The 24,554-nt window shown below is 38.6% G+C and overlaps 1 protein-coding gene across 1 annotated transcript in view; it reads left to right on the top strand.

Moving 5' to 3' along the window:
• AFF2 (ALF transcription elongation factor 2) overlaps positions 1-24,554 on the top strand; it is a gene marked incomplete at its 5' end in the record, with an annotated part of 339,688 nt that overhangs the window by 76,628 nt on the left and 238,506 nt on the right. The window contains 2 exons of the mRNA XM_082488379.1: positions 11,247-11,367; positions 19,294-20,184. Of these exons, the coding sequence (XP_082344505.1) occupies positions 11,247-11,367; positions 19,294-20,184 (1,012 nt within the window). The remainder of the gene's footprint in view (positions 1-11,246; positions 11,368-19,293; positions 20,185-24,554) is intronic.

The following is a 24,554-nucleotide window of genomic DNA, read 5'->3' as shown; positions in this document are numbered from 1 at the left end:
CCAATGAATATGACTCAACTTACATTGCATTTTAATATTTGCATGTTACATAGTATTATATTTCTATTAGACAAGTGCTTGACGGTAGGGAATTTAAAAAGGATGCACTTTGATTAAATAACACATTGTGTTCGTGTTATGAAAATAAGTGATATTCATTTGCTGATTGACAGCAGAAGGGACCCAAATATAAAGGGTTTGGAGTGTAAATAACTATTATTTAGGATGCAGTAATCCATGTGTCTGGTCTTGAAAATACATGGTATAGTTAGTGCTGTGGGCTGCACGCCTGAGATTCTCCAGAGACTGAAGAGCACAGGAGCTTCCTGTCTGTTTGCCCATAACAAGGGCAGGTGCACACAAAAAACTCACATATTGAATAAAATACAAAGAATCTTGTTAAATCAATCAGGTTTGCAGACCTATATGAGTTTGAGATAAGGTGAGTTGTGAAACTCCTTGTCACGGTGTATTCTGTTTGAGAGCATTCTTTGAAGTAAAGTCTTCTAGAGATGTTAAATACAAAGATACCAGGTCCTTTGTACTTAACACATAAATTAATGAGCCAACAATTTCTCAGGGCAATGTCAGTATTTTGGGGAGCACTTTGCTCTGTTCCTAGGGGCTTTACTGGGGTTTTGCTGTTGGCAGTTGTCAGAGGCAGGATGGGTTAAACGGAGCTTTGGTCTTACATTCTTCTGGGAATTTGGCCTTAAATGGCCGCATTTTCCTCATTGTGGTATTTCTGTCATTCATGAAGTCATGAATACATGTGAGATTTCAAACACATTCAAAACATAATTGGGGAAACATGTAATTTCTGTTTGGCTCTGAAAATGGCAATGCTGGGAAAATCATTTGCATCACACCCACCTGAAAAATTCAAATAATTTCAGACATGAGGTTGTAGTTTTGGCCAGTCTGAATAAGATTGTGGTATGATTTTGCTCTGTCTAAAGAAGTGAAATTATTTTATAGGGTTTTTTAAGTGCTTATTTTTAGCTTTCAAATCCCAGGGCATGTTTCAGACTTGTGTCAGTAACACCTACATGCCATATCCCTAATAGCACAGCATTCCCATGTTGAGTTAAATTTAAGTGTTGTTTTTTCAGGGACCATGGTACATTTGCATTACTTTTTCTCAGTGACAAGGCCTGTGATCTTCTGGCGGGGGGGTAGGGGGTGTCAGTACTTACTGTGGGAAAAAGGCAAATTTAATTATTCCGCAGTCAGTTGGTTGGGATGTCATGTGTACGATCTATAACCTCACTGAAAAAAAAATGAAAATTGCGCTTTAGCTCAAAGTAATAATGGTCTGTAGGTAGATTGGGAAGCTTATTTGGTATCTCACTTGATTTTTTTATTTTTTATTTTTAAGAAATTCCTAAATTTCATTTAATTTGCATTTGTCAACCAGGAGATCTATGCAGTCAATATCTGTTGTGAACAATGACCACAGAAGCTCTGTAGCTCTGGCATGTGCTGGTTTGTACTTAGGGCTCTTTAAACTCTTGGCAGTGGATAAAAAATTTCTGTGAGCATGAGAAATATAACAGAAAAGCTACTTTATACCATAAGTTGCTGCTCCTTAGAGCTGGCTGTGTTATGAGACCTGGCTTTTTTGTCATTATTAAATGGCTAGGTCCCATCCAACCATCATTGAATTTACTGGGAAAATTGCCAGTAGCATCAGTTGAAGTTGAACTATGCCCTTAGAGAGGATGTAAACCTCAGCTATGCTGATGAACTTTGTGCTGCTTTGGTTACATTATTTTGTCATACTTTATACTCTGTTTATAAATGAGGAATAAGCATTATATGTTTGCTGAAGACATGAGCAGTATTTGTTATAGATTATCTTCTTCACTAAAGGCCAATGATGATGATAATCCATTGACCTGCTGACTGAATCTATTTAGGATAAATAAGTACAAAATATTCTTTTGAAAGCTGTGTGTAACAGGTACCTTGTTGCTGTGAGGCTTTTTAAAGTCTAGTGGAAGAATGCTTAAAAATTAGTTTGATATGTTCTAGGTTCTTTCCAAGCTGATGACCATTCAGTCTCATGAAGCTACAAAATTGTTGCATGTCCTGCAATTTGCTGCTGCCCAAGATGGGCAATATATTTCACAACAGCACTGAAAAGGGGGTGTATATTTACTTGAATTTGAAAGGTGAGCACCTTGCATTTATTTGATCACCTCTTTCCTTTCCCGTAGATATTACTACAGCAAAGGGAGGCAATTATGCAGGGTTTCAACTGAGAAAAGAATAATTTATATAGAAGATAATTTCTCTAGCCAGAAAGTATCCTAAATAACAATTAAATTATATTAGGCTTACAGTACTATTTTTCTGTGCATTGGGATCTCTGAATCAGTCTGTATGTGTGCGCTGCACACAGAGACCTGCGTGCACTTCTCCTTCAATCTAAAATTGATGAATGGAATAGTCATCCTATTGAATTTTTAATTTTCCTGTGGTGGTATTCTCCAGCACACGTTAAGTTTTTAAGAACATGTGGTTAAAGAGCTGCACAGCATGTGAAAATGCTCAAGGGAGTAGAGGTGCCTGTTAGTAAATGAATGCATTTATTACAGCTGTAGGAGTAACACGGAAGCACTTCTGCGATAAAATACTCGAGCAGTTGTGTCTGCTGATTCATCTGTCTCCAAAAGGCTGTATTAATTAATGATTGTTTTGTAACTTTTTTAAAAAGGCTAGAGATATTTCCGTTAGCTGTCTAGTGCATATCATTGCCAATATTTCAAGAAAATAGAAATGTTCGGATTCCATTTTTAAGGAAGCATCCTACAGGTGCCCAGGAAAGTTTTGAGTAACAGAATTAAGGAAATTTTTTAATTATAAACATGAAAAAGGTAAAGACAAAAGTAGAATTCCAAAATGGTTTTCAGCTCAGAGGTAAGAATGCAATCTGTACATATTAAGTGATAATAAATTAAAGATTTTGTGTTTCCATATATTAAATACATTTTCATCTTTAATAGTTGAAAATGGTACATGTACAAAAAGAAACTTGGACGTTTTCAAGAAGTTTTTCATAATTTGAGGTATCCGGATGGAGGAAAAACAGACTGTAACAAGCATTGTCAGGAGATCTTTAATTGCATCAAATTATTGCTATGCCTTGGGAGTAATATATGTACAAATTTACACTTTGTAGCAGTACTACACCATGTTTGCAGTTGGTGTGTATAAAAAATAATGCACAGCATGCAGCTAAACACAGCTATATTCCTGTGTAGTGCATTAATATATAGAATGCTGGTGCTGATGGGCATGTGAAGTGTGATGGCAGCTAAGAAGCCGTTAAGAGATATGCTGTGAAATACGTTTGAACTATAGTATATATTTTGGCAAAGACTTAAAGGCTTCATTCCCATCAGTAAATTTTAAAGAAACTTCAAATCCCAGGAGACATCAACAAAATAACTAACTAAATAAATGAAACAGGAGACAAAACTGTCATATCCTGTTAAACTCATAAGGGCAATGAAATTCAAAATTTAGGTTGAACCTCCTTCCCTATTCAACACCCTTGTAGTAATCAGAGTCCCCTTACAGTCACAGCACATTACCTATCTAATAAAGCTTCCTAATCCAGCTCCTGTGTCCTGAATATAATTCATTTGATGCCAAAAGTGCTCATAAATTTCACATTTATTTGTTTGCTACAGTCTATCAGTGGTTTAGTGTCGTAACTAGAATACTGGATTCCAGGTGTTTCTGGGAAGTTGATATCAATGCCTTAATGTGCATTCATTTATTAAAAGAAAAAAAGACAACAAAAATACCCCCATAATGTTACCTTAACTAGCTCTTTTATTTACGTATCTGATATTTACTCTTAGCTTTCCAACATGCAATATTTCTATTTTATTTGACTCATGTTCTAATTACTATTTGTCTTTTAACGTCCTTTTAGAGCTGTGGTTATAAGTGTTTTTCTCTTTAGTTTTCTCTCCCCCCCTTTCCTTCAGTTTTGCTTTTGTTTCTCGTACTGCAAATTTGAACTGACAAGACAACTGTAACAGGACTCCAAAACATACCTTGAACGCATTGTTAACCAAATTACAATCGCTGATGTCATTTACACGTGTTGCCTTTCAAAGGATGAACATGTTCATTTAATTTGCTTTTTAAATATCCATAACAGTGTCCCCAAGCATTTTAATAAAACAGAAACAGTTAATTATTGCCGAATATGGATATCCAAATGTAGTGGGCTGCAGCTTGCATTTAATATATCTGACAGCATTTCTCTCTTGAAAAGAAAATTGTGTAAATTGCCAGTTATTATAATTTTTAATAAATAAGTCTTATCTTGACTCTGTTTCTCTCTTTCCCACCCCTCTGCAACGCTGTACAACTACCGTACTTTCAGTGGGACCATTTCTATTACAGAGTGATTGAGCTCTGATTTACACATCAATTACCCAACTTCATGGAGATTTTCATGCTCCCCTAGCTGACATCAATGAAGCATAACTGCGTAAGCGCTTTATTTCATCCCAGTTTTTGATAACTCAGACTGATAACTAATCATATTGAAAGACAATGTGCTATGATACAGGAAACAATAAATGCTCCCCTTTGAAACCTCATCTATTCTTTATACGCTTACTATTCAGGAGCTTATCTCTGTCATCCATTCCCCCAGAATCGTTCTTTCCAAATTCACGTTAAGGAAAGGTTTGGGGCTGCATAATACCAAAAGGAGGAGAAAATTGAGTGTAAATAACATTTTCTAGCTACTTAGTGTGGGGGGAGAAATAACTAAAAAGAATGAAGAATATGACAAATATAAGCCAAACCCTTAGCCTCCTAGCTTAAATTTCCATAAATTGCCCAGGGGTCTCTTGGGTGTTATTTTGTTCGGAGGCTTTAATCTTCTGTGTTCTCTATCAAATGTGCTACAGGAATGGCATTGTTTTTAATGCAAATTGTTAAGAGATTTAGCTCATGTGGATAGATAACCAGTGACCATCTCAAGTGTTTCTCTACAGAACTGTTGAACATCAAAGATGGAATATTCTATATTTTAAAGTAAATCATTTATCTTGAAGTGCAGTGATAGATATTTTCTGTGCTAGATACTTTCAGTAACTATTCATGCTATGAAGAAGAACACAACATTAAAGTAAATGTTAAATATGAAAGATAGTGAGAAGTTGTAAAGCTATTGTGGCTTGATTGGTCTCTGTCAAGTGGTAAAATTACCAGGACAAAGATGCAAGTTCAGCGGTGATAAGCAGAGGAAGAGGAATTTTGCGATTTTAAATGTGGCATCCTTATGATGTTTATCACTAAGTGAAACAAAGACTTCAGATGAGCAGGGAACATACGTTAAGTTGGCCGTATTTCTGCTTAAAGATCAGGTTTTGAAATTCGGCTTGTTTGCTGAATACATTTTAAGACCTGCAATGATATTTAAGATCCGAGGCTGCTTTTTTTTTTTTTTTATTGTTTTCATTTGGAATAAATGTGTTGAGATACCAGAGCGTATATTTGGAGAATCTGAATATACCAAGGAAGAAGCCTGTTCTCCTTGCCTTGTACAATATTGTGGCACTCTGCTTTTACATGAAATCAATGGAGTTGTGGTGAGATAAATAGGGGGTTATGTGGAGGTGAATTCCCATTGTAATCTGTTTGCTAGAAGTGGTCTTTTACCTAGTTTGATTATCAGGTAAAATGCTTTTTGCCTTACATTTTCACTCGCGTTGAAAAAGAACTGCCCTGTTGTGGAAAAGCAAGCATGTATTTTAAGCATGGGAATATTCTTGTTGACCTGAGTTGGGTTTCTCATGTAGGGCAAATATGTTCATGAGTGGTTTTTGATTTGGGCTGTTTAATACTTTGTGCAGGCATATGCCTTATTTTTTGAGGAAGCCCAGTTTCTGAGTTTACTTTGCCAGCTTCCAGAGCCCTTGTGGCAGAGCAACAATTCTGTCCCAAAGTCAGAGGTATGAAGGAAGAACCTTAGGGAAGGACTTTCAGTTGTCAAATTTGTGTCATTTTCTATCCACTGTGTCTTAGCTTGGAAGCTTGTGTTTATTTCTTATTTCCACAAATGACAAACATTTCTGTTTGAGAACTACTTTCATCATCTAGGCATATCCGATATTTTAAGGGGGATATTTGATTTGATAATAGTGTGCATTTTTGTGAAGTTAGGCACATTATTGAGAACAGCAACTACTTCCCTAACTTGTGGATGAATGCTGGGTTTTTTTGAATGTTGTTCATTTATCCTTGTGGATGTAGTCTGTCACTACTATAAAGCCTCTCTTCTGCAGCTTTTTTATTGATTCTTTCACTATTGGGCTTTTGTTGTTTTGACTGAATCACCAGAGCAGTGTTCTGTTCTCATTCATGATTCTTCTGCAACATCAGGTGTTTGATCTCCCCCCCCCCCTTCTGCTTTTGCTTCATATCACAGTGACTACTCCTTCAAACTTGTCTGGTCTGACTTCTTTCTTCTACTCTCTCTTCTGTCTTTCAGGCTCTTGTCTGCCTTGCTTAGTCTTCCGTACTTTGGGAGACTACTTCAGTGGCTTTAGTTAGCACATCTTTGAAAATAAACCCCAGATGTTAGATCTCAGCCTTTAGCTGTTGGTCTTATTTCTTCGGTTTTCCTTTAACTCTTCCCTCTAACCTCTTGCTCTGTTGCAGTCTGTCCTAAAAGGTTTTTTCTTTTCCCTCCAGAGTTTTTGTACCACATCCTCTCACTTTCACCACAGATGACTTCACTGTTTTTCCAGTGCCTCAAATTTTATTCTTCTTCTAGTTCTCCTTTTTGTAGACAGTGCACGTCTGACTTCCATCTCTTAGTGCCAGATCTGCATTTTTTAGCTTCCATTCCAAAACCTATGTGCATGCCTGTTATGTTTTGCCTTGATATAACATCCTCCTGCTTTGGCCACCTTCTCCCCTTCTCCATTCTGTGCTTGATGCGGATTGTCCCCGCAGCCATCGTGGGTTGGTACGAAGGGTGCAGCTCCGTGGGCCTCGCTGACGCTCTGCAGGTTCATACAGGCTGAGCACCTGGCCTGTCACCCTGCATCAGCTCACCACTGTCCCTTAGGGTGTCCGTAGCTGAGAAGAATGACGATGTATGCTGGTCTGATTTTAATGCATTAAGTATCAAATGTTGTTACTCAAAATGCATTTTCAGCCTGCCTCAATGTTAAATATACCAAAACAGTAATGCAGTTACGGTTAGTATTCTTCCTGCCATATCCAGCACACTGGAAATTTGTAGATTGGTGGTCTCATGTGCTCTTGTAGCATTCCTACTGCTCACCATTCCTGATCTTCTCAGATTTATGTACAGACTTCCCCATTCAAATTCAATTATTAACCTAATACGTGGTAACAAAACAATAAAGCTCATGTATTTAAACTACATTGTCACGTAATAGCTGTGTCTAGGGAACTGGCCCTCTTGGATACAGTGAGTATCGTGGCCTGCAGCTGTTTTCTTCTAAATCTCTTTCTTAAAAATGTTTGCAAAAATCTGTATTTGTGATTTCCTACTCTCCTGGGTTTAGAGGAGTCACGAAGTATTTCTCATACTAATGAGACAGACTGAACTCTGGCGTTCCTCATGGTATCCGACTATAGTTTTCACTGACACCTTCACCACTAATCACATATCTGTATTTCACAGAACATTAGTTAAGCTAAATATTAAACATAAGTCTCAGAGATTGCATTGTGGCCGCATTAAGAGTTTCTGGAGAGCATCCCATTAGGTTCTCAGTGCGCTGCAGCCTTAAGATCTAATCAGCATCCCTCTTTGGATTACAAGGAACCCAAAGAAGTTTTTATCCTAATCTGTGTATGATCTTATAATATTTGACTCTCCGTAGCCACAATCGGCGCCCGTCCTGTCAAGCATTCCCATAGCAAAAGTACATTTGCAGAGAAATAAGCCAAGTAATTGACCTGACAGGATGAGCAACCGCTTCCTTTTGAATAGATACCTTGTACACTTAAGGCTGCCATGTGACTCTGTCAGTGGAAAGTTCAAAATGAACCTTTTTTTTTTTTTTTTGTTCTCACAGGAGAATATATGAGAGAGAGAGATTTGGATTGATGCAGAGTTTGCAGTTCACTTAGGGATTTGCTTGTGCTGTAAAATGGATGCTCACAGTTTGGTAGTCTAAATATCACGGTGGGCGCACGGAATAGATACCTTTCATAAACACACACACTAAAAGAGGAATACTTTAGTATGTTATATTAGAAAATACTGTTTTTTCAACCTTTTGCTGTTAACATTGTAAATACTGTCTTAGCTTAAGTTCATGTCTTTTCAAGTGATTATGCCATTTTGAATTACTGCTGTTTTCATCATTTTTGCATATGTGGTTTTGCAATATGTCACAAAACATATCCAAATAGTCGTAGAGCCTTTGCTGCTTTTTCTCAGATAGTATATGGCATAATGCCTCACTTGGTTCCCTAAATACTTTGCATGCTTGAGACCAGAGCCAGCTTTTAAGTAACAAAGTGCAGGAACATAACATGAATGGGGAGATCTATTCTGTGCTATCTGCGTGTTCAGTGGCGAGATTCAGTTTGATTTGAATGGGCTCAGGATTTCACCCTGAAACTCCAGGCCAAGGTTGCCATTAGGAAGATGTAAAACGCAGCCCTAACTTTCATGAATAATTCTTTCTGTAGCGAATGCTGGCAGTGCCTGGGATAGGATAGCTCCCATAAGCAAAGATTACTTAGGCAGGATGTAAGCCTTGCTTACATGAGATCTGCTCTGCTGGCATTGAGACTGGGCTTACAACTTCATAACGTTCTGATCTTGCTGCGAGTCGCACAATCTATGGGTCAAACTGCCAAAGAAATCCCTGAAAAGAGTTCCCATGAGAGGGGTGAATACGGTGTGTTCCTGCTGCTCCTGGGCTGGATTATTCCTGGGCTAAACCAGCCCCATACTCCAGAAGAGCTGTGGGGAGAGATGGAATCATCCAATTTGGGTACCAATTTGGGAAACAGTTTGTACTCGCTTATTCCTACTCATTTATTCCCATACCTATGGATTTTAATCTTGATTTAGGACATGAAAGGAGGGGAGGGTTATGCCCTCCTTCACCTTTTAATGAACAGGTTGCTTGTGCTTTGCAGTATTGTGTTAGCAATATGATCATGTATAGTATAGTGAAGTGATTGTTGCTTACGAGGATTTTTCTTCCGTCTCCCTCAGGAAACCAGCAAATAGTACTACAGCTTCTGCAAAATACCAAGAATGATTATAACAGTGTTCTGGAGCTTGGTGTTGGTGCCACAGATGTCACTACATCAGGAGATGTTATAAATAAATAAATAAAATGTGGCAGCTTTTCAGCCTTCTACCTTGTAAAAGAAAATGTGGATGGAAATCCTTCAGCTCAGCCTATGTAGGTGGCTTTGCATTCTCTTTACAAGCCATACTCAAGCTTTATTCAATTCAAGCCTGAGTGATCCTGAATTGCTTAAACCAATTATTAATTCATATTTTTTATTTAGGGATCTCACTGTGGCATTAGCCTTTCTTTTTTTTTCTTTCCTTCCCTATACAAAACCAAGTATATGAGTGTAAGGATACATGGAGTCATCAGGCAACAGACATATGCTTTCCTGTGCTCTCTGCAGGGCTTGCAGGTTCAAACGCAACCTGCCTGAATCATAAGAACTTTAATTGAGTAGATAAAGAGGTCCTCATAATTATAAACTGCAGTAGGTATAACAAGAGGCTAAATACATAGCTGTGGTTTTAATTAGCTGGTGCTTCAAATTAGTAATTGTGGTTTCACTCAGAAATCAGTGACTTTATACACTGTTAAAGCCTCATCACTGTGCAGTTCATTCCTCATTATATCTCTCGGTGTGAAGCTTTCAATACAACATCATGCTGAGCTAAAAAGGCAAAAGTTGTAGATATTTGGTTATCTTCCAAGTGCAGTGGAGCTCTGTGGAGATTTAATTCATTCTTGCCAGAGAAAGGAGAATTAACTGGTTTTTGTTACATATATAATATGTATGTTTGTACGTCTGCATTTGTACATAGAGGGTGTGCATGGGTGTGTGCATGCATGTCCAGGATCTGTCAGGGAAATGCTGCTTATAGCAGATAACATCGGTGCGTATACTGAATCTGCTATTCAAATTGTCGTCTGGAATTTGGTAGCTAATTAGCTGACACAAAGCAGAGCCAAAAGCCTTCTAACAAATCAAATATGGGTTGAAAGCACAGAAGTGTCCCTTAATGCTTGTCACACGAGAGGCTGTCAGTGCAAGTCGAAGCACGCATCTTTTCCTTTCCTCTTTCCTTTCCTATTTTGCCCCCTCCTTCAGGGTTTTAATTGTATCTTTTCCCTCAGAGGAGCAGGAGGTAGTTTGCAAAGCCAAGAGACCAAAGTACTTCAGTGCTATTCAGGGGAGAAGTGAATGTGGTCTCTCAGCTTGTCATCCGGATCTGGCAGGTGCACAAAGTGAGCCGACGTACAGATAAGTGCCACTCACCATTGCTACGCTGAGGCGCTACATCCTTTTCTGTTTGTTTGCGTGTGTGTGTAGAACTATCTGATGCTGGAATCAACTGTCGGAAAGTCTCTTCCAGGAGCGTGCTACAAAAACACTTTTTAAACCCCCCTTGACACCCACAATGAAGCCGTACACAAATTTTAACAAGTACACGGGACAGAATTAGGTGGTCTAAATCACGTGAGGCTGAACTGGGGCCTTGGGATGGATGGAGATGAGTGTTACACTGTTAAATGGATTTGAAGGTGTTGCTGTGCTTCCTGGACTTCACGTTTGCTTTCTCTGCCCAGACACTTTCTTTGTGGGCACGCATGTGTGCGTTTGTGTGTGTGTGTGCGCGTGCGCATGTATGTTACAGACCGTTCATACAAATGCATCAAAATATACTTTATTCTTCTGCATAATTCTCTGTTAATTTGAAGAGTACATTTTTGTCTGTTTTCATTGTAGAAGTGTGCTGACTGTCCTGCTGCCCAATTTCACATACCTAGTATTATGAGTCCAGATTTACATTTGGAAAAATTATTCAGTGGCTGCTTCTTTCTTTCAGAATTGTCCTCAGGAGTGGCATTGTTTCTGATGTTTTGCTGCTCTTACTCTATTACTCTGATAGTAATGAACATGTAACTAAATTCCGGGGAAAATAACATGCTGTCTTTTTTTGTCTTTCTCTTCTTCAGTCACTATGAGCAAGACCGGAGTGCACTTAAGCGGAAAGAATGGGAGAGAAGAAACCAGGAGGTCCAGCAAGATGAAGATCTCTTTGCTTCAGGTTTTAACCTCTTTGGGGAACCCTACAAGGTAATTTCATTGTTATGCTTTACATTTTCAGAATGTCTTTTATCTGAATGCATTTTACAAACGCAAAGTTTCTCATCGCCTGTAAGAAATGAAAGTATCGCATCTGCCTTGGCACTTATACTCATGAATACACACTGAATATCTAAATCAGCGTATGGCAGCAGAGCACACTGAATGCTCTGCCCAACATTGCAGACTAGCATTGACAGAATCAGGAATTTAGGTTACAGTCCAGTTCAAGATTTCTTCCTCTAAACACACAGCAAAGTCCTGCAATAGAAGTACGTGCAGCTGATATTTCTACAAGTGGGTTTGTATGTAAAAAGCTAGCACCTAGTCCTTTTATTTTTAAGAAGAAAGTATACCTGAGTTGTTAAAACCAATGTCCTCTCTATAGATAATGAGTCCATAAGCTTTCTTGTGCAATCATAACCATCCAAAGAATTCTTTTGGGAGACTGTCTGAATCTTTGGGGAGCATAACAAGGGTATGAAAGGGAATTATGACAAGTCTTATTCTCTCTAAGGAGCTTTGCTGCCTGAGATTTTCATCACCAAGGGATGTCCCCCTTTATGATTTCTGCTGCTTTGATTTTCAGTAAGGCATTCCCTGAAGAATTCATCAGAATGTAAATTTCCATATCTCTTTCTCCTCCCAATCAGTGGCATCCATTGAAAGGCCACCACTTCATCTTTCCATTTTACATTGTTAGCAGCTGTAGGGAGCATGAGGGCTCTTTGAAAATCGCCCAAAAAGGAGGAGGAAAGACCGGTATTGTTATCAAATGGTGTCTAATAATTATAGACTGGGAGACTGTGGTGGATACACTTGACTTCTAGCTGTACTTTGGTTCAGGCTGACTAAGGAGCAACAGGTCTCACGTCCTTGGGGTGAACTTATGAATTGGAAAGCTGCTGGGTCACATACAAGGTGTCATGAAAAATATTTCGAAAGGTGGTTTCAAAACCCAAAATGCAAGATAAACGAAGTACAGAACAAGATATCGGAGCTAAAACGAAGACATCTATCTTGTCTCTACTATTGACTAGCAGCCAACTATTTCACCCTATAAATACTACCATGAGCCCGATTTGAGCTCTCCCAGAACTGCAGCTGGCCTGCATGCCAGGTGACTCTCCCTTGAGCAGGGATGCTCTCAAAGGTAGAGATTCCTTACCTGAGACTGAGAGATCTTTCCTTAACCGAGGTAGGTAGGTCCCTTACCCATAACAGATGCTCAGTAAGTGACTGATAGCATGTTGAATTAATACTGTGAAACATCGCTAATCCATGTAGCTACTCAATATTATTGTAAATATTGTATGCATAATTCCATTAGACATAAACTGTTGACCAAGTTAGGGACTAAGATTGGATCTAGCCGCACCTAGGCTCCCAAAGGAGTTTAGAAAGCAAGGGGGTCCACTCTGTTCCTCATGACTCAACAGGAGGGTCCTCCTTACTCTTTGCGTCTCTGGTCTGTGTGAATCATTCTAACTTGATTCTAACTCAGCTTTCCTTTGTATGTTTCTTCCATGTAGTAATTAATAAAATAAACCTTGCCATCAAACTTACTGAACCTTGTCAAACCACTGTTAAAAGTGTGTTAAATGCCATCAAACTTATTGAACTCTGTCAAATTATTATTTTACCTCAATAAAACATATTACTGCTTTTCTCTTTTGAGTGAGATGAATTCCACTCATCTGTGACAGAGACTTATGCAGACAAATAAGGACTGTACACTAGGACAGTTTGTTTGTGGGGTCTTTTTGTTTTGTTTTTATAAAACTCTAATCAATGCACTATTTCTGCATTGGCCCACATTTTGGCACCTTTATTTATGGGAATAACAACTTACTATGAATTGATTTTGTTGAGACTTCCTGCAGGTCGTGCAAAAGTTTTTCTTCATGTAAGTGGTCATTTGGATTTCAGTAGGTACACCAATTTGCAAATCACTGCAAAATTTTGTGTCGGGACCTAAAAACATGCTTCCCTCCAATATCTGTTGTACCGTAAGAATGATAATATCTGATTTTACATCTGTTTAGTGTGCACGCATTTGTACCAAGTATACATAGACCATATATTTTGTCAAAAACTGAACAACTAAAAAGCAAAAAATTAGCCTGGTGATTTTCCTTAGCAATTTTTTTTTTTTTTAATTGATTTTCACCTACTTGGCAGAGAAGTTTTTCAGATTTGTGTGATTGAGCAAAACATAATGTATTACTACCCTAAAAAAGCATTATAATTATAAATTGCGAAAGATAAAACTTAAGAGGAAATTGCATGCAAAAATAGTTACATCTGTCTTAAACTTGCAAAACAAAGAGAACCAAGACTGAAAGCTAGGTCTTGCCTACATTTTACACCGTGGAGAAAAAAAAGGGGACAAAGTGATAGACTGACATTTCCATTGTAATTTCTGCATTGCTAAGAACCAGCCACGGGACAGTTTTCTAGGAACTAGTGAAAGCTTGATCTAACTCTTAGGGGATTATATAGTGACTTGTATTCTTAAGCAAGTGCAAAACTGAATTCAAAGTTTTGTTTGTTTACTCTAAAATAAAATGAAGAGGCCACGATGTCCTGGTTTGAGGTAAAACAGAACCGATTTTCTGTTCAGTAATTTTATTTTGCAGCTAAGCCTCTTCGAACTACTGAAATTAGCAGCATATTGTGCAGAAACTGTTTGCGCTGAGTGATAAGACCTAAGTTTATGGTTGATGAAAAGGAATGGTGTGTGGAGAGGCTCCTGCTTATACTCATTGCTCTAATGCCCAAGGCCAGCTAACTTTGTTATTTGCCCCATTGGAGGGTCTGAAGCGAAAAGCATAGAGGGGTCCCACCTACGGGGAGGAGCGGACAGGACAGGTGACCCAAAACTGACCAACGGGGTATTCCATCCCATCTGCCTCATGCTCAGTATAAAAGCTGAGGGATCAAACGGTCAAGCTCCTTATTCAATGCCCTGTGTCCGAGGAGGACTCTGTTCCTCTGCCTTTGATCCTGATCCGTGCATTCCTGAATCCAGATCTGGAATCCAGTTCCCCCCTGTCACTGAGTCCAGCCTGGGACTTTCCCCGTACCTGACAGTGACGTGATGATCATCCTGGGAGCTTCATACTGTTTTGTATATATTATATAATTCATTATTTCCTTTTTATTATTTTATTATTTATATTTCATTAAAGTAGTTTAGTTCCTTCGAAACTCTTAAGTCTCTTTCTCTCTCTCCCTCCTCTCCTTGGAGAGAGAGGTGGGGGAGAGCATCTGTCATTTCACCTCAGTGGCCAAACCATGACAACCGGTACACACAACAAACTGCACTCGTCTCTTCTGGTTGCTCTCAGTGGGAGCAGAATGAGATAAAACACTGCCCAGAAAAGTCAACTGTTGTGGCCTGTGATGGGCAAAAGGTACACCCTCACCTAAGCTAGCTCTAATGAGCATCAGCTCACGGGATGGCTGGTACGTTTCTGAAAGATCTGGGGGTTCAAGGTAGGATGGAAACTACAGTGACAAAGGGAAGATTGGGAATATCGGGTCTGAGGAAATAGAAAACATCTCTTTTCCTTTCTTTTGTTCCCAGACTTGGTGTCCTTACTTGTTTATCATTCCTTCCACTTTTCCTTCATCAGTAATCCAGAGAAGGAACTGTTGGGGTAGGGAATACTACCACTGCTGTTTTGATGTTTTAAAGACTGAACAACTGGCAGCTGTTTTAAGATCACTCTAAAGTTGAGGATATTAAAACTTGGTCAAAGGAAGGAGGCCAGATTTTCTCATGGAGCTTACTGCCGTTGTGTATCACAAGATGTGTGGGGTTTCTGCCTCCACCTGCCATCTCTTTGCTCTAGCTGTTGGAGCATCCTTCTTTCTATCCTGCTGTCAGATGAAATGTAGGTGATCATTATAGTTTTGGACAAGTGCATGTTGATGCATTGATTCTTTGTAGTACGTGTACGCGTACACATACATGAAAAGAGATATTTATTTCTGTGGGTGTATAAAATACATTTGTACATGCTTATTAAAAGATAAAAATGTTCTTTTGAAGCTCCACTGTCTCGTGTGGGGAGACAACACCTTTGACAATCTGATGACATCCAACATTATACTGGGACAGGCGGGCAGTGAGGGCTATGTCGCCCTTTAATGCGAGTGAGTTGCGGGTCTTGCCTTTGAACTCTGGTGCAACCTGCTAAAGCTTGATTTTGCAGAAGGGATCAGAGGAAAGCCTGCAGTGTTATGACAACGGACATTTGAAAAAGCCATGTCAGAGTTTTCCTGAGAGAAGTTGCAATTTTACTACTGAATTGTTGATACCTTTGAATGTTTTGAATTAGTAAAAAGTTTCAGAGATGAGTATTTGAGAGAAAGCAGTAGGAGTATTTTTGTTACTTTTCAAAGGAATCGCCTCAGAAGAGTTCAACTTGATAAAGAGAGCCCAATGGGCAGCATTTCCATTGGGGAGCCTTTGCTCAATGTTAAATGATTTATCTGTTTCAGGGAAAGCCCCTCCACGCTATTCAAGCTTAGCATAAAAAAGATCTCAGCTTCTAATCCATGGAGGTTAGTTTAACTATGAGGCATGAGAAAGTGAATGAATTATGAAACCACAAGTTTCATACAAATTTTCACAAAACCCTCGTAAATTGGGCCTATAAGTTTGAGTGCATTAGTTCTTTTCTTTGTAAAACTATAATGCAATAGCTAGCTAGCTAGCAAATTAGTCTTCCAATAGGATTCTATTACAGATCTTTTTTGAAAGTGATAGAAGCAAATGTAGGAAGGTGTACATTTCCTAAATTAACAAGAGCCTAGAATTGAGGGGGAAGGCTACTAGCCGTGAGTCACGAACCAGACGTATAATTTATGCCTTGGAATACTCAGAAAATGCTGTATTTCCTTGATAGTAGCAAAATTGTGATTCAACATCTGTTCAAAAAATAAGATGTACAGAGGTTTCCTTTAAGAAATCAGCCAATTATCCAGAATGTGAAGGTAGAAATTGTCCCCTGTCTGGAAGTAACAAAGAGCAACCAGAAATTATGACTGGATTTCGAGTTTGTCTTGCTGGTATCCAGGCTTGTCAAGAGCACTCTGCTTCTCACGAGAGCCTTGAATTTGTTGAGGAAATAGAATAAAAACATTAATGCTATGCTTTGTGTCTTAAATGCCGGTAGTACACTGCACTACACACTTGAGCTCATTCAGGTTGTGATGCACAAGTCTGGTCTTAGTTATGTACGCTCTAGTTTTATTTAAGTGTAAGCCAAATCACCACTCACATTCTATGTGGTTTTTGCTTTGCAATCTGGTCCAAAGGCTGTTGAAGAGAGTAATAATCCTTTCATTGACTTCCATAACTATTGGATATGAGCTTTAGTCCATTTAAAATATGGTAAGGATGTTTAAGTTAATTTAATCTCCATGCTATTCAGGAAGTACATTTTTTATTAAAGCTCCCAGTAAATGACTACAAATAATAATACCTAACATTTACACAGCGTCTTTTATCCCCAGGATGTGGACGTTCTGCATAAAACAGAGTTAATATCAAGCAAAATTATATTTATCATTATGTGACATGTAAAAAAAAAGTACGTTGAGAGAATCAGATAACTCCAACACAGAAATGATTGAAAAGCTCTACATTCAAATTAAAATATTGATTCCCTCTGTGAGGATCTAGACAAGAGCCATTTAGTGTGCTGTGATGTTGAAGTGTTACAGTGATGATATGTTGTCAGTAGTTTGGTTTTTGGGTTTTTTTTTTGTTTGTTTTTTTTTTTTTTTTAAAAAAAAAAGAAACCCAACTTTTGCTTTCTGGAAAGTAAGCTAAGTGCACCCTGGAAGTGCAGCTGAACCAGAGGAGAAGGTTGGCAGTCAGGCTTTTTTTGATACTCGGTTGTTTCCCATGTGCTATCCCATAAGGAGTTAAAGTGTTTGGGGAAGGAGGAAACAGAACAAGTATGTAAGTGTTTAGACTTCGCATCATAATTCCTGCTGGGCCCTTCAGCACAATGGAATCTCCTTGTTTTAAATTTGGGGGTTGAACAGAGAGAGCCTGGTTTTGGCTGCTGCCCAAACAGCTCATTGTGCAACTCAGTTGAAGGAGACTGCTCATATACAAAGAGCTTATTCTTGGCTTAGCTAGAATATAATTTTTGCCACTAAAATGACCAACCTAGGGACTTAGTGAATAAAAGTGATTCGTGATTCTTCACAACTGGGATTATTAACTGTGTCAGTTAGGAGCACTGGCAAAATGTATATAGATGGAAATCACATTGAACAGTTAATTTTTAAATCACTGTCTCAGTGCAGTGGTAATACACGTTCCAATCCCTGAGAATGAGCAAAAGGAAATTTGCATTTATTATCTTCTTTTTCAACGTTTTTTATGGCATGTGCAGTACTAAGGAGGGAAAAAAAAAAATCTTTTTGCAATATTCTTCTCATCTCCTGACTAGTTCAGCAGTGGGTAATATAAGTAGATATTTCAGGAGAAATCCATGCATGGATTTTTTTCATCACTCAAACTTCTGCTTAATATTTGAGGAAGATGGGATCAGTGGCATGGTAGGATCCCTTGCCAAAGAATGAACTGCTATACTCTCTAACCAAGCGTGAGCTCGTAGTATTGCCTTTCCCCATCTTTATGGCCTGATGTTAAGGCATCTTTGGACTGTGGCACTACTTGCTGTATTGAGTGGAAAAAAATAATCCCAAAGATAAGTAAAAATATAGTTGGCTGTATCCTGAAGTATCTTACATACACTGCAACTTTGTCATTTAATTCCAGTCTGGAGAAGTTAACCAACTGCTTGAACAGGAACTATAGTTTTGCTTTGTTTTTATCCTTTGAGTCTTGTAAAGTAATAAGCATGGGGAATAACGTGTTTTAGTTCTCTGCTGGTCATTTCAATGGAACATAAAGGTCTGTAAGAAGGCTGGTACTTTGGGTCTCTGTGGGGTGAGTTAGAACAGGGAGAGGAAATTAGCTGCGTATTAATTATAGCTTCCAGCTTATTTGTCCAGCTTTTTACAAGAGAAAGGAAAAAGGAAAAAAAAACAAAAAAACCCACTTCATGCTTCAAAAGAAAAAGTATAATAGCAGTGAAACACAGATGAGTCAGTATTTATTTAATAATTACTGGAATTCAAAGGAAAGCATGATTCACAAATACAACCAACCCGCAGACAATGGAAGAATCCCGATACTTAAGAATGTGGCAATCATGTCTATTTATGTTCTATAAGAAAATATTTTTGAATGATCTCTTATTTGAAGCTACTGTAGCATTTAGGTGGGTAGAAGCATTTTCTTTTCTCGATTCAGATGGTAGATACCTCAGGTCAAACTGAACCCTCTATAGAAAAGTAATTGGAGTTACACTGGAGTGAAGAGTTTGGCGCTATATGTTTATTAGAGACTACCCAGATTCTATTTATGGCAGGACTGTGGGTCAAGGGGCTGATGGAGCAATAACATACTTAAATAAACTGTGTGACTGCAATTCAAATGTTCAGTAGCCAGTAATTGCACGTTCATGTTTTGCACGATGTGAAATGAACAAGCTGAACATCTCTGACACAAAACCAGCTTATTTTGCTCCTAACATCCATAACTGATGCAATTTAAACACTTCTCTGAGAGCATATTTAAGAAAATGGGAAGCAGTATACAAGTGTTGCTCATGCAAGCCTGTTTCAAGAGATTCTTTGAACACAGTTATTGATAGGTTTTTCTTACATAACATATGCAAAATGTAATTGAAATTAAATTAAATATCAGCATGACACCATTAAACAGCTAACATTTGCCGTCTTCTAAGACAACTATTCTGAGCAGTAACTTCATAATCAGGAATTTACTCACTCTTTTCCTTTATTTATTTTTTGATATTTTAGACAAATAAAGGCGATGCCCTTGCAAACCGTGTCCAGAACACACTGGGAAATTATGATGAGATGAAGGACCTGTTAACCAACCATTCCAACCAGAGCCACCTTGTAGGAATCCCAAAGAATTCTGTCCCACAGACACCCATTGACAAAAATGATCAGAACTTTTTCCCAGAACCAAGAAACAGGATGATCCCATCTCATCAGATCAGTGGCCACTCATCGACATCAATGCCTCCACCTTCTTCATTGTCATCTAATTCTACTTTGCTACACAGTCACCAGAGCAGCAGGAAGTCGAGGACAGACTGGTCACGTGGTGGTCACAACTCTAGTGGGGCCCAGCCAAGCCAATCCAGTAGTCAACAGAGTCGGACAAAACATAGCTCTTCTCATGACCAGCCACAGGGCAGGTATGAAGACCTCTATAATTGTCAGAGTGAGCAGCATAAAAGTGGAGGGACTGAGGAAGCGAATTCTATGGCAGCATCTTCACATTCAAGGAGGCATACTCATTCAAAATCAGCAGCTGGAGAACATAATTATAAAGAAAACAGTCATTCAAAGTCACCCACAGAGCTTGAGTTTGTAGGTCATGGTCCTGGATCTCCACTTCCGTCCACATCTTTGCTATCTGCGAGCAATGGTCTTTCGACCCCGAATTTCCCACCAGGACTTCACTGTAAAAACAGTATGGTCCAGCAAAAGCCTACAGCATACGTCAGGCCTATGGACGGTCAGGACCAGGTACCCAATGACTCACCTGAACTGAAACCTCCGATAGAAATTGAGAGTGGATATGGAAATCAGTCCTTTGGAACGCTGCTGGAAGGAAAAGTGAACACACCTAGTTCGAAGAACAAAGTACCAAAGCTCAACATTCCTCCTGTTACTGAAGTAAGTAGTTTAAACTCTCTCTCATACTGCATGAGTATTTCATGCACTGAATATTTTCCTCTGGAAATATGCAGTTCCGTTCCCTGGGATTATGTTCCTGTTTTCTAGAATGTGCATGGCTACTTTTGGCAAAGTTTGTTGTGGTAGTCCCAGTAGCAATATTTAACGAAGCTTTAAAAGCACAGCTTGGAATACTAACGTTGCTTGTTTCTGAGGACTATGAAAAGGCTAGATCTCTGTGGGGTGTAATAGCTGTAATATATTTATACCAGCTAGAATTCTGGATGCAGAACTCCAGTATCTCAGTTCATCTGCAATTTTCACTCTTGCATTTTCAGTTAGGAGCGAGTTTGATAGAAAGATTGCTGTTCTAAACTAAGGAAAAATGGAAGTGTTCAAATTTCAGTGGTACTAAACAGTTCCACCAGTAAGGAGTTTATTTGCAGAGTTTGCTAAATTCATATTGCTTTTAATGGAATTAATGTGGCTTAAGTTCTGAGTAACGCTTATGAAAATGTGTCCCATTAAAGCTTTTCTGCCTTTTGAAGAGCTCTTAATATTGGGATTCAATCCCAGTCTCTGCTACCAAAAGTTTAAGCTGTTGAATTTTGTATTGCTGGTCAGTACAGTAGTCCTGTGAGGAACATTTTAGTTGGTTCATATTTGTGTCCATTCCAAGCCCAGATGTATAATAAGGATACCAATTGAACTATTTATACTCTGTATACTTTTTCTCTTATTCTGAGTTTCTCTAAAGCAGTAACCTTTGCAAGGTAGGTTTACGGTGTACGTCTGAGCAGAATTGCAATATGGGTTTTTCATAGCTTTCTGTTTTCCCCAAAATATTTCCCGGCTTGGTAATATTTTTATACTAGGAATGAGGAACGATGCATTCTTAAACCATTTTATTGCAAAAGGTCAGCTTTTTCTATTGGAATAATTGTTTCAAGCCAATAATTTGTTTGACTATTTAAAAACTTGATGTTATTTATTAACATTCCAGGCAGCAACAAAGACTGATGTGTTTTGCAGTAGAGCTTGGAATAATTTTCTGGGAACTGCATCTGAAAACAGTAAAAGGCCTATTTATATCAAGTGGAAGCTGAGGGTTGCTTGCAGATGGTGTTTTATTAGAAAATGTATTTGTTAATAAACGTAGCTTTGTACAAGATTACTTTACAGATGTTTCTGTTTATTTTTACCTTAGGTTAAAAATCTGCTGATGTAGATGGCTTCATAGTCTGTTGCGATTTGTCGCTAGCATTGTTTGGCAAGTAAATAATTGCATGCAAAGGAAATAATGATGTTGCAAAAGCAAATACGTTTTTTCACTTTTGCCATCTATTAGCACTATGAATCAATAGAGGTACTTTAAAGTGCAGCGTTAACGTGAAGTATTTTTGGAAACAGAATATACCTTTTGCAACTTTTGTATCAACTATTAAGAATGCATTTTTTTTCTTTAATTTTTGAGTGAAATTCTGGCACTGTTGAAATCAATTGAGTTGTTAGCAATGTTTTTTGGGTACAGGATTTCATCCACAGTCTTTTTGCGTAGCTCTAAGAACCTCTGATGTGAACTGTTGGTTTTGGAAAAATTCCTGGTCACACAGATGAAAAATTATATTGTGAATTTGTTGCTATAGCTGCTTTAGTTTATATCCAGTGTAGTGAAAAGTATAGGTGTATAATTAATTTCATTTATGATCAAATAAATGCTAAAACTCTAGGCACTTCAGAAATGAATGCAGATAATAATCTTAAAACAGTCTGTATTATAAGAGCGAACAATAATTTGAAGAGGAAAAGAAAACCCAGCGCTGTGTTCAAGTGATGAATAACTTTCCTTTCCGATACAGAACATATGACAATAGCCAGACTGGTGGATCTTTTACAGGCAAATCTCCTCCTGAGTCTGGAGGTTTGGGTTTTTTTTCGCCTGTGTCAGGACTGTGAACTTTGGCCCTCTGTGTTTTTCCACAGATGTGTATCCTGAATTTGATTTACCCTGCATTCAGCAATAAAACTCCTTCCAATCCAACGTTATAGATAACTGGTTTAGTTTAAGCTTAATCAGAACTGACAGTGCACACCTGTGAAACCCATAACCTTTCCAGAATGACTGCGGCGAGTGGCTCTGTTGTAATCTTTATACAATTGATGTGGAGGCTTATGATCCTTCGGTGGTGCTTATCAATTTACGAACCTTCCCTAGCCACCTCGAGCCATAGTGATCTGCTTGAAACGATTTTGCTCCTACTCCATGGGTTTCCATCCTAACACTGTTCCAGGTGGTGGCCGTGATCTTCTTCAAACTAGCAGTAGGAGATTTACTTTTGGGGAGCATTTCTCCATAATTTGTTCTGAGGCTCTTCTCTATCTTTGAGTCCATTTCTTTGGATTGCTGAGTGTACTCATAGAGGTTGCACACCAAAAGTTTTTCAGTGATTTCTCTCAAAATTTTGCATGCTCTTAAGATGAGGAATTCTGTGAAGAAATAAAATTCCTAGGTGATGGTTCTGCAATAATGGCATCTCTTAAGACGTGCAAAGTTGGAAAAGAAAAGGACAGTTTTACTATCTTAAGGAGTAAGTAACCAAATATTTGAACAAGCAGATTTAAAAGATGAGTTCAGACTGATGTGGAAATATGGTCTCATTTATCATGGCTTAATGGAATAGGATGTTGAGTACCCTGGAAGCATTCTGCCATGTGTAAGGAAGCGATCAATTTTATAACATAATTTGTGTCACTTGAGGTGTTGCTGTAAGAGTCTTTGCTCATTTGCTGGGCCCAATTCTGCCCTCAGAGGTGCCCATCCATCTTACAGCTCCTCTGGAGTGGACAATGTTGTTAATGCCTTGCTGCTGGCCTGTCTCCACTGGGCAACGGATTGTGGTTTAGTGATTTCTGAGCTTGCAGACAGTCATGGTAAGTTTACACAGACTTGCCAGGCTGGGTCAGGATGTAGTGTTAGCAGCACTTCTGCAGCCGTGGACTAATCCTTGCCCCTGAGTGGATGCTGTTGTGTGATCCCCAGACCTTGACTCACCCACACAGTAGGTTCAGAGCTGGCTGCACTGTGAGTGGCCATTTCTGGTACAGAAATAGGATCGGGAGAGCCTCTGTAGGCTTTTAGTTATGTCCTGTAAGGATTTCTTTACGATTTTGTGATCCTTTTGATTTCTTTTACCTTTCTCCTTCGTTTTACTTATCAGTATTGTTTTCTAAGGGTGAAGGTAAAAAAAACAATGTAGCGTTTTCTGCCTTGAGCAAAACCCAATGCAACCTGGCTTGCCAGCCTCTGTGATTCCGAAATCGTGAAGGAGACCTCTTGGAACTGGGAGGCCATAAGGCCATCGTGTGACTTTAGGGGGACATGCAGAAATGCACCAGATATCTTGACACAGAATTGATCACAGTGGCCCTGGAGCTAAAAGTGATAGAAAAATTTATAGAAAGCCTCAATCTGTAAACATTATTTCCTGGTCCTTTCTTACTATCATCTCTTTAGCCTGTATTTACATATATACTTACTTATATATATTAATTTGGAGCTTGCATTTAACGTTTGCTAAATTGTGGCAAGCCTGGGACACTGCAAGGATGGCAGATGATTGTTACCTCTCAAAGAGAACTGCATAGTTAAATTCTGTGCATCTCTTCAAAAAAGTAGAGGTTAGAGATCATGGTAACAGCTGATCTTCTCTCTGCTGTATTAAAATCCAGCATCTTGATACACGTATGTATATTTAAACCTCTAGGGATCAGATGCTTGCGAATTATTTCAAATCAACTAACTCAGCAGGAGATAGCTAAAAGAAAGCCTGTACTTTTCAGATTGGGCTCGAACACAAATTACTCAGAGTACTGAGTAAAGCAAAGGTTGTTAAGGTCTGTGGGAACGTAAGAAGATGCGTTCCTGGAAAATCTTATGTGCGGTTCTCCAGAACAATGCATGGATTTCCAATAAATGTTTAGGGATGGGAAATCAAGGGCAATTGAGATAATGCTTGATTCTCAAGGCAGAGTTTTTAAATCTCACTGCAAAATTGGCCTCACGTTCCTACAAAGTAGCAAATGCTCATATACCAAATTTTCCCCAAAATACAAAGCTAGGAACAAATCCAAAAGGCCTACAACATCTATGTCACCACCCACTTAAGTAATGAAAAATAGAGAACTTCTATTTTCACTTTACTTCTAGGAAAATATTTTGACGGGTTCAGTATACTGCAAAGTGATAAGCTTCTGTTACGTGTTTCAAATCATTCTGTTATCGCTGCACGTATTGATTAGCTTAGTACTTTCTGAGCTAGCTATAAAAAAGTCTGCTCTCTTTCTGCATTAAAGAGCAAGAAAAATTGACA

This window comes from Vanellus vanellus (assembly GCF_965231255.1).
Source record: "Vanellus vanellus genome assembly, chromosome: 10".
Classification (NCBI taxonomy): Eukaryota; Metazoa; Chordata; class Aves; order Charadriiformes; family Charadriidae; genus Vanellus; species Vanellus vanellus.
This window is presented reverse-complemented; position numbering and strand designations above follow the sequence as displayed.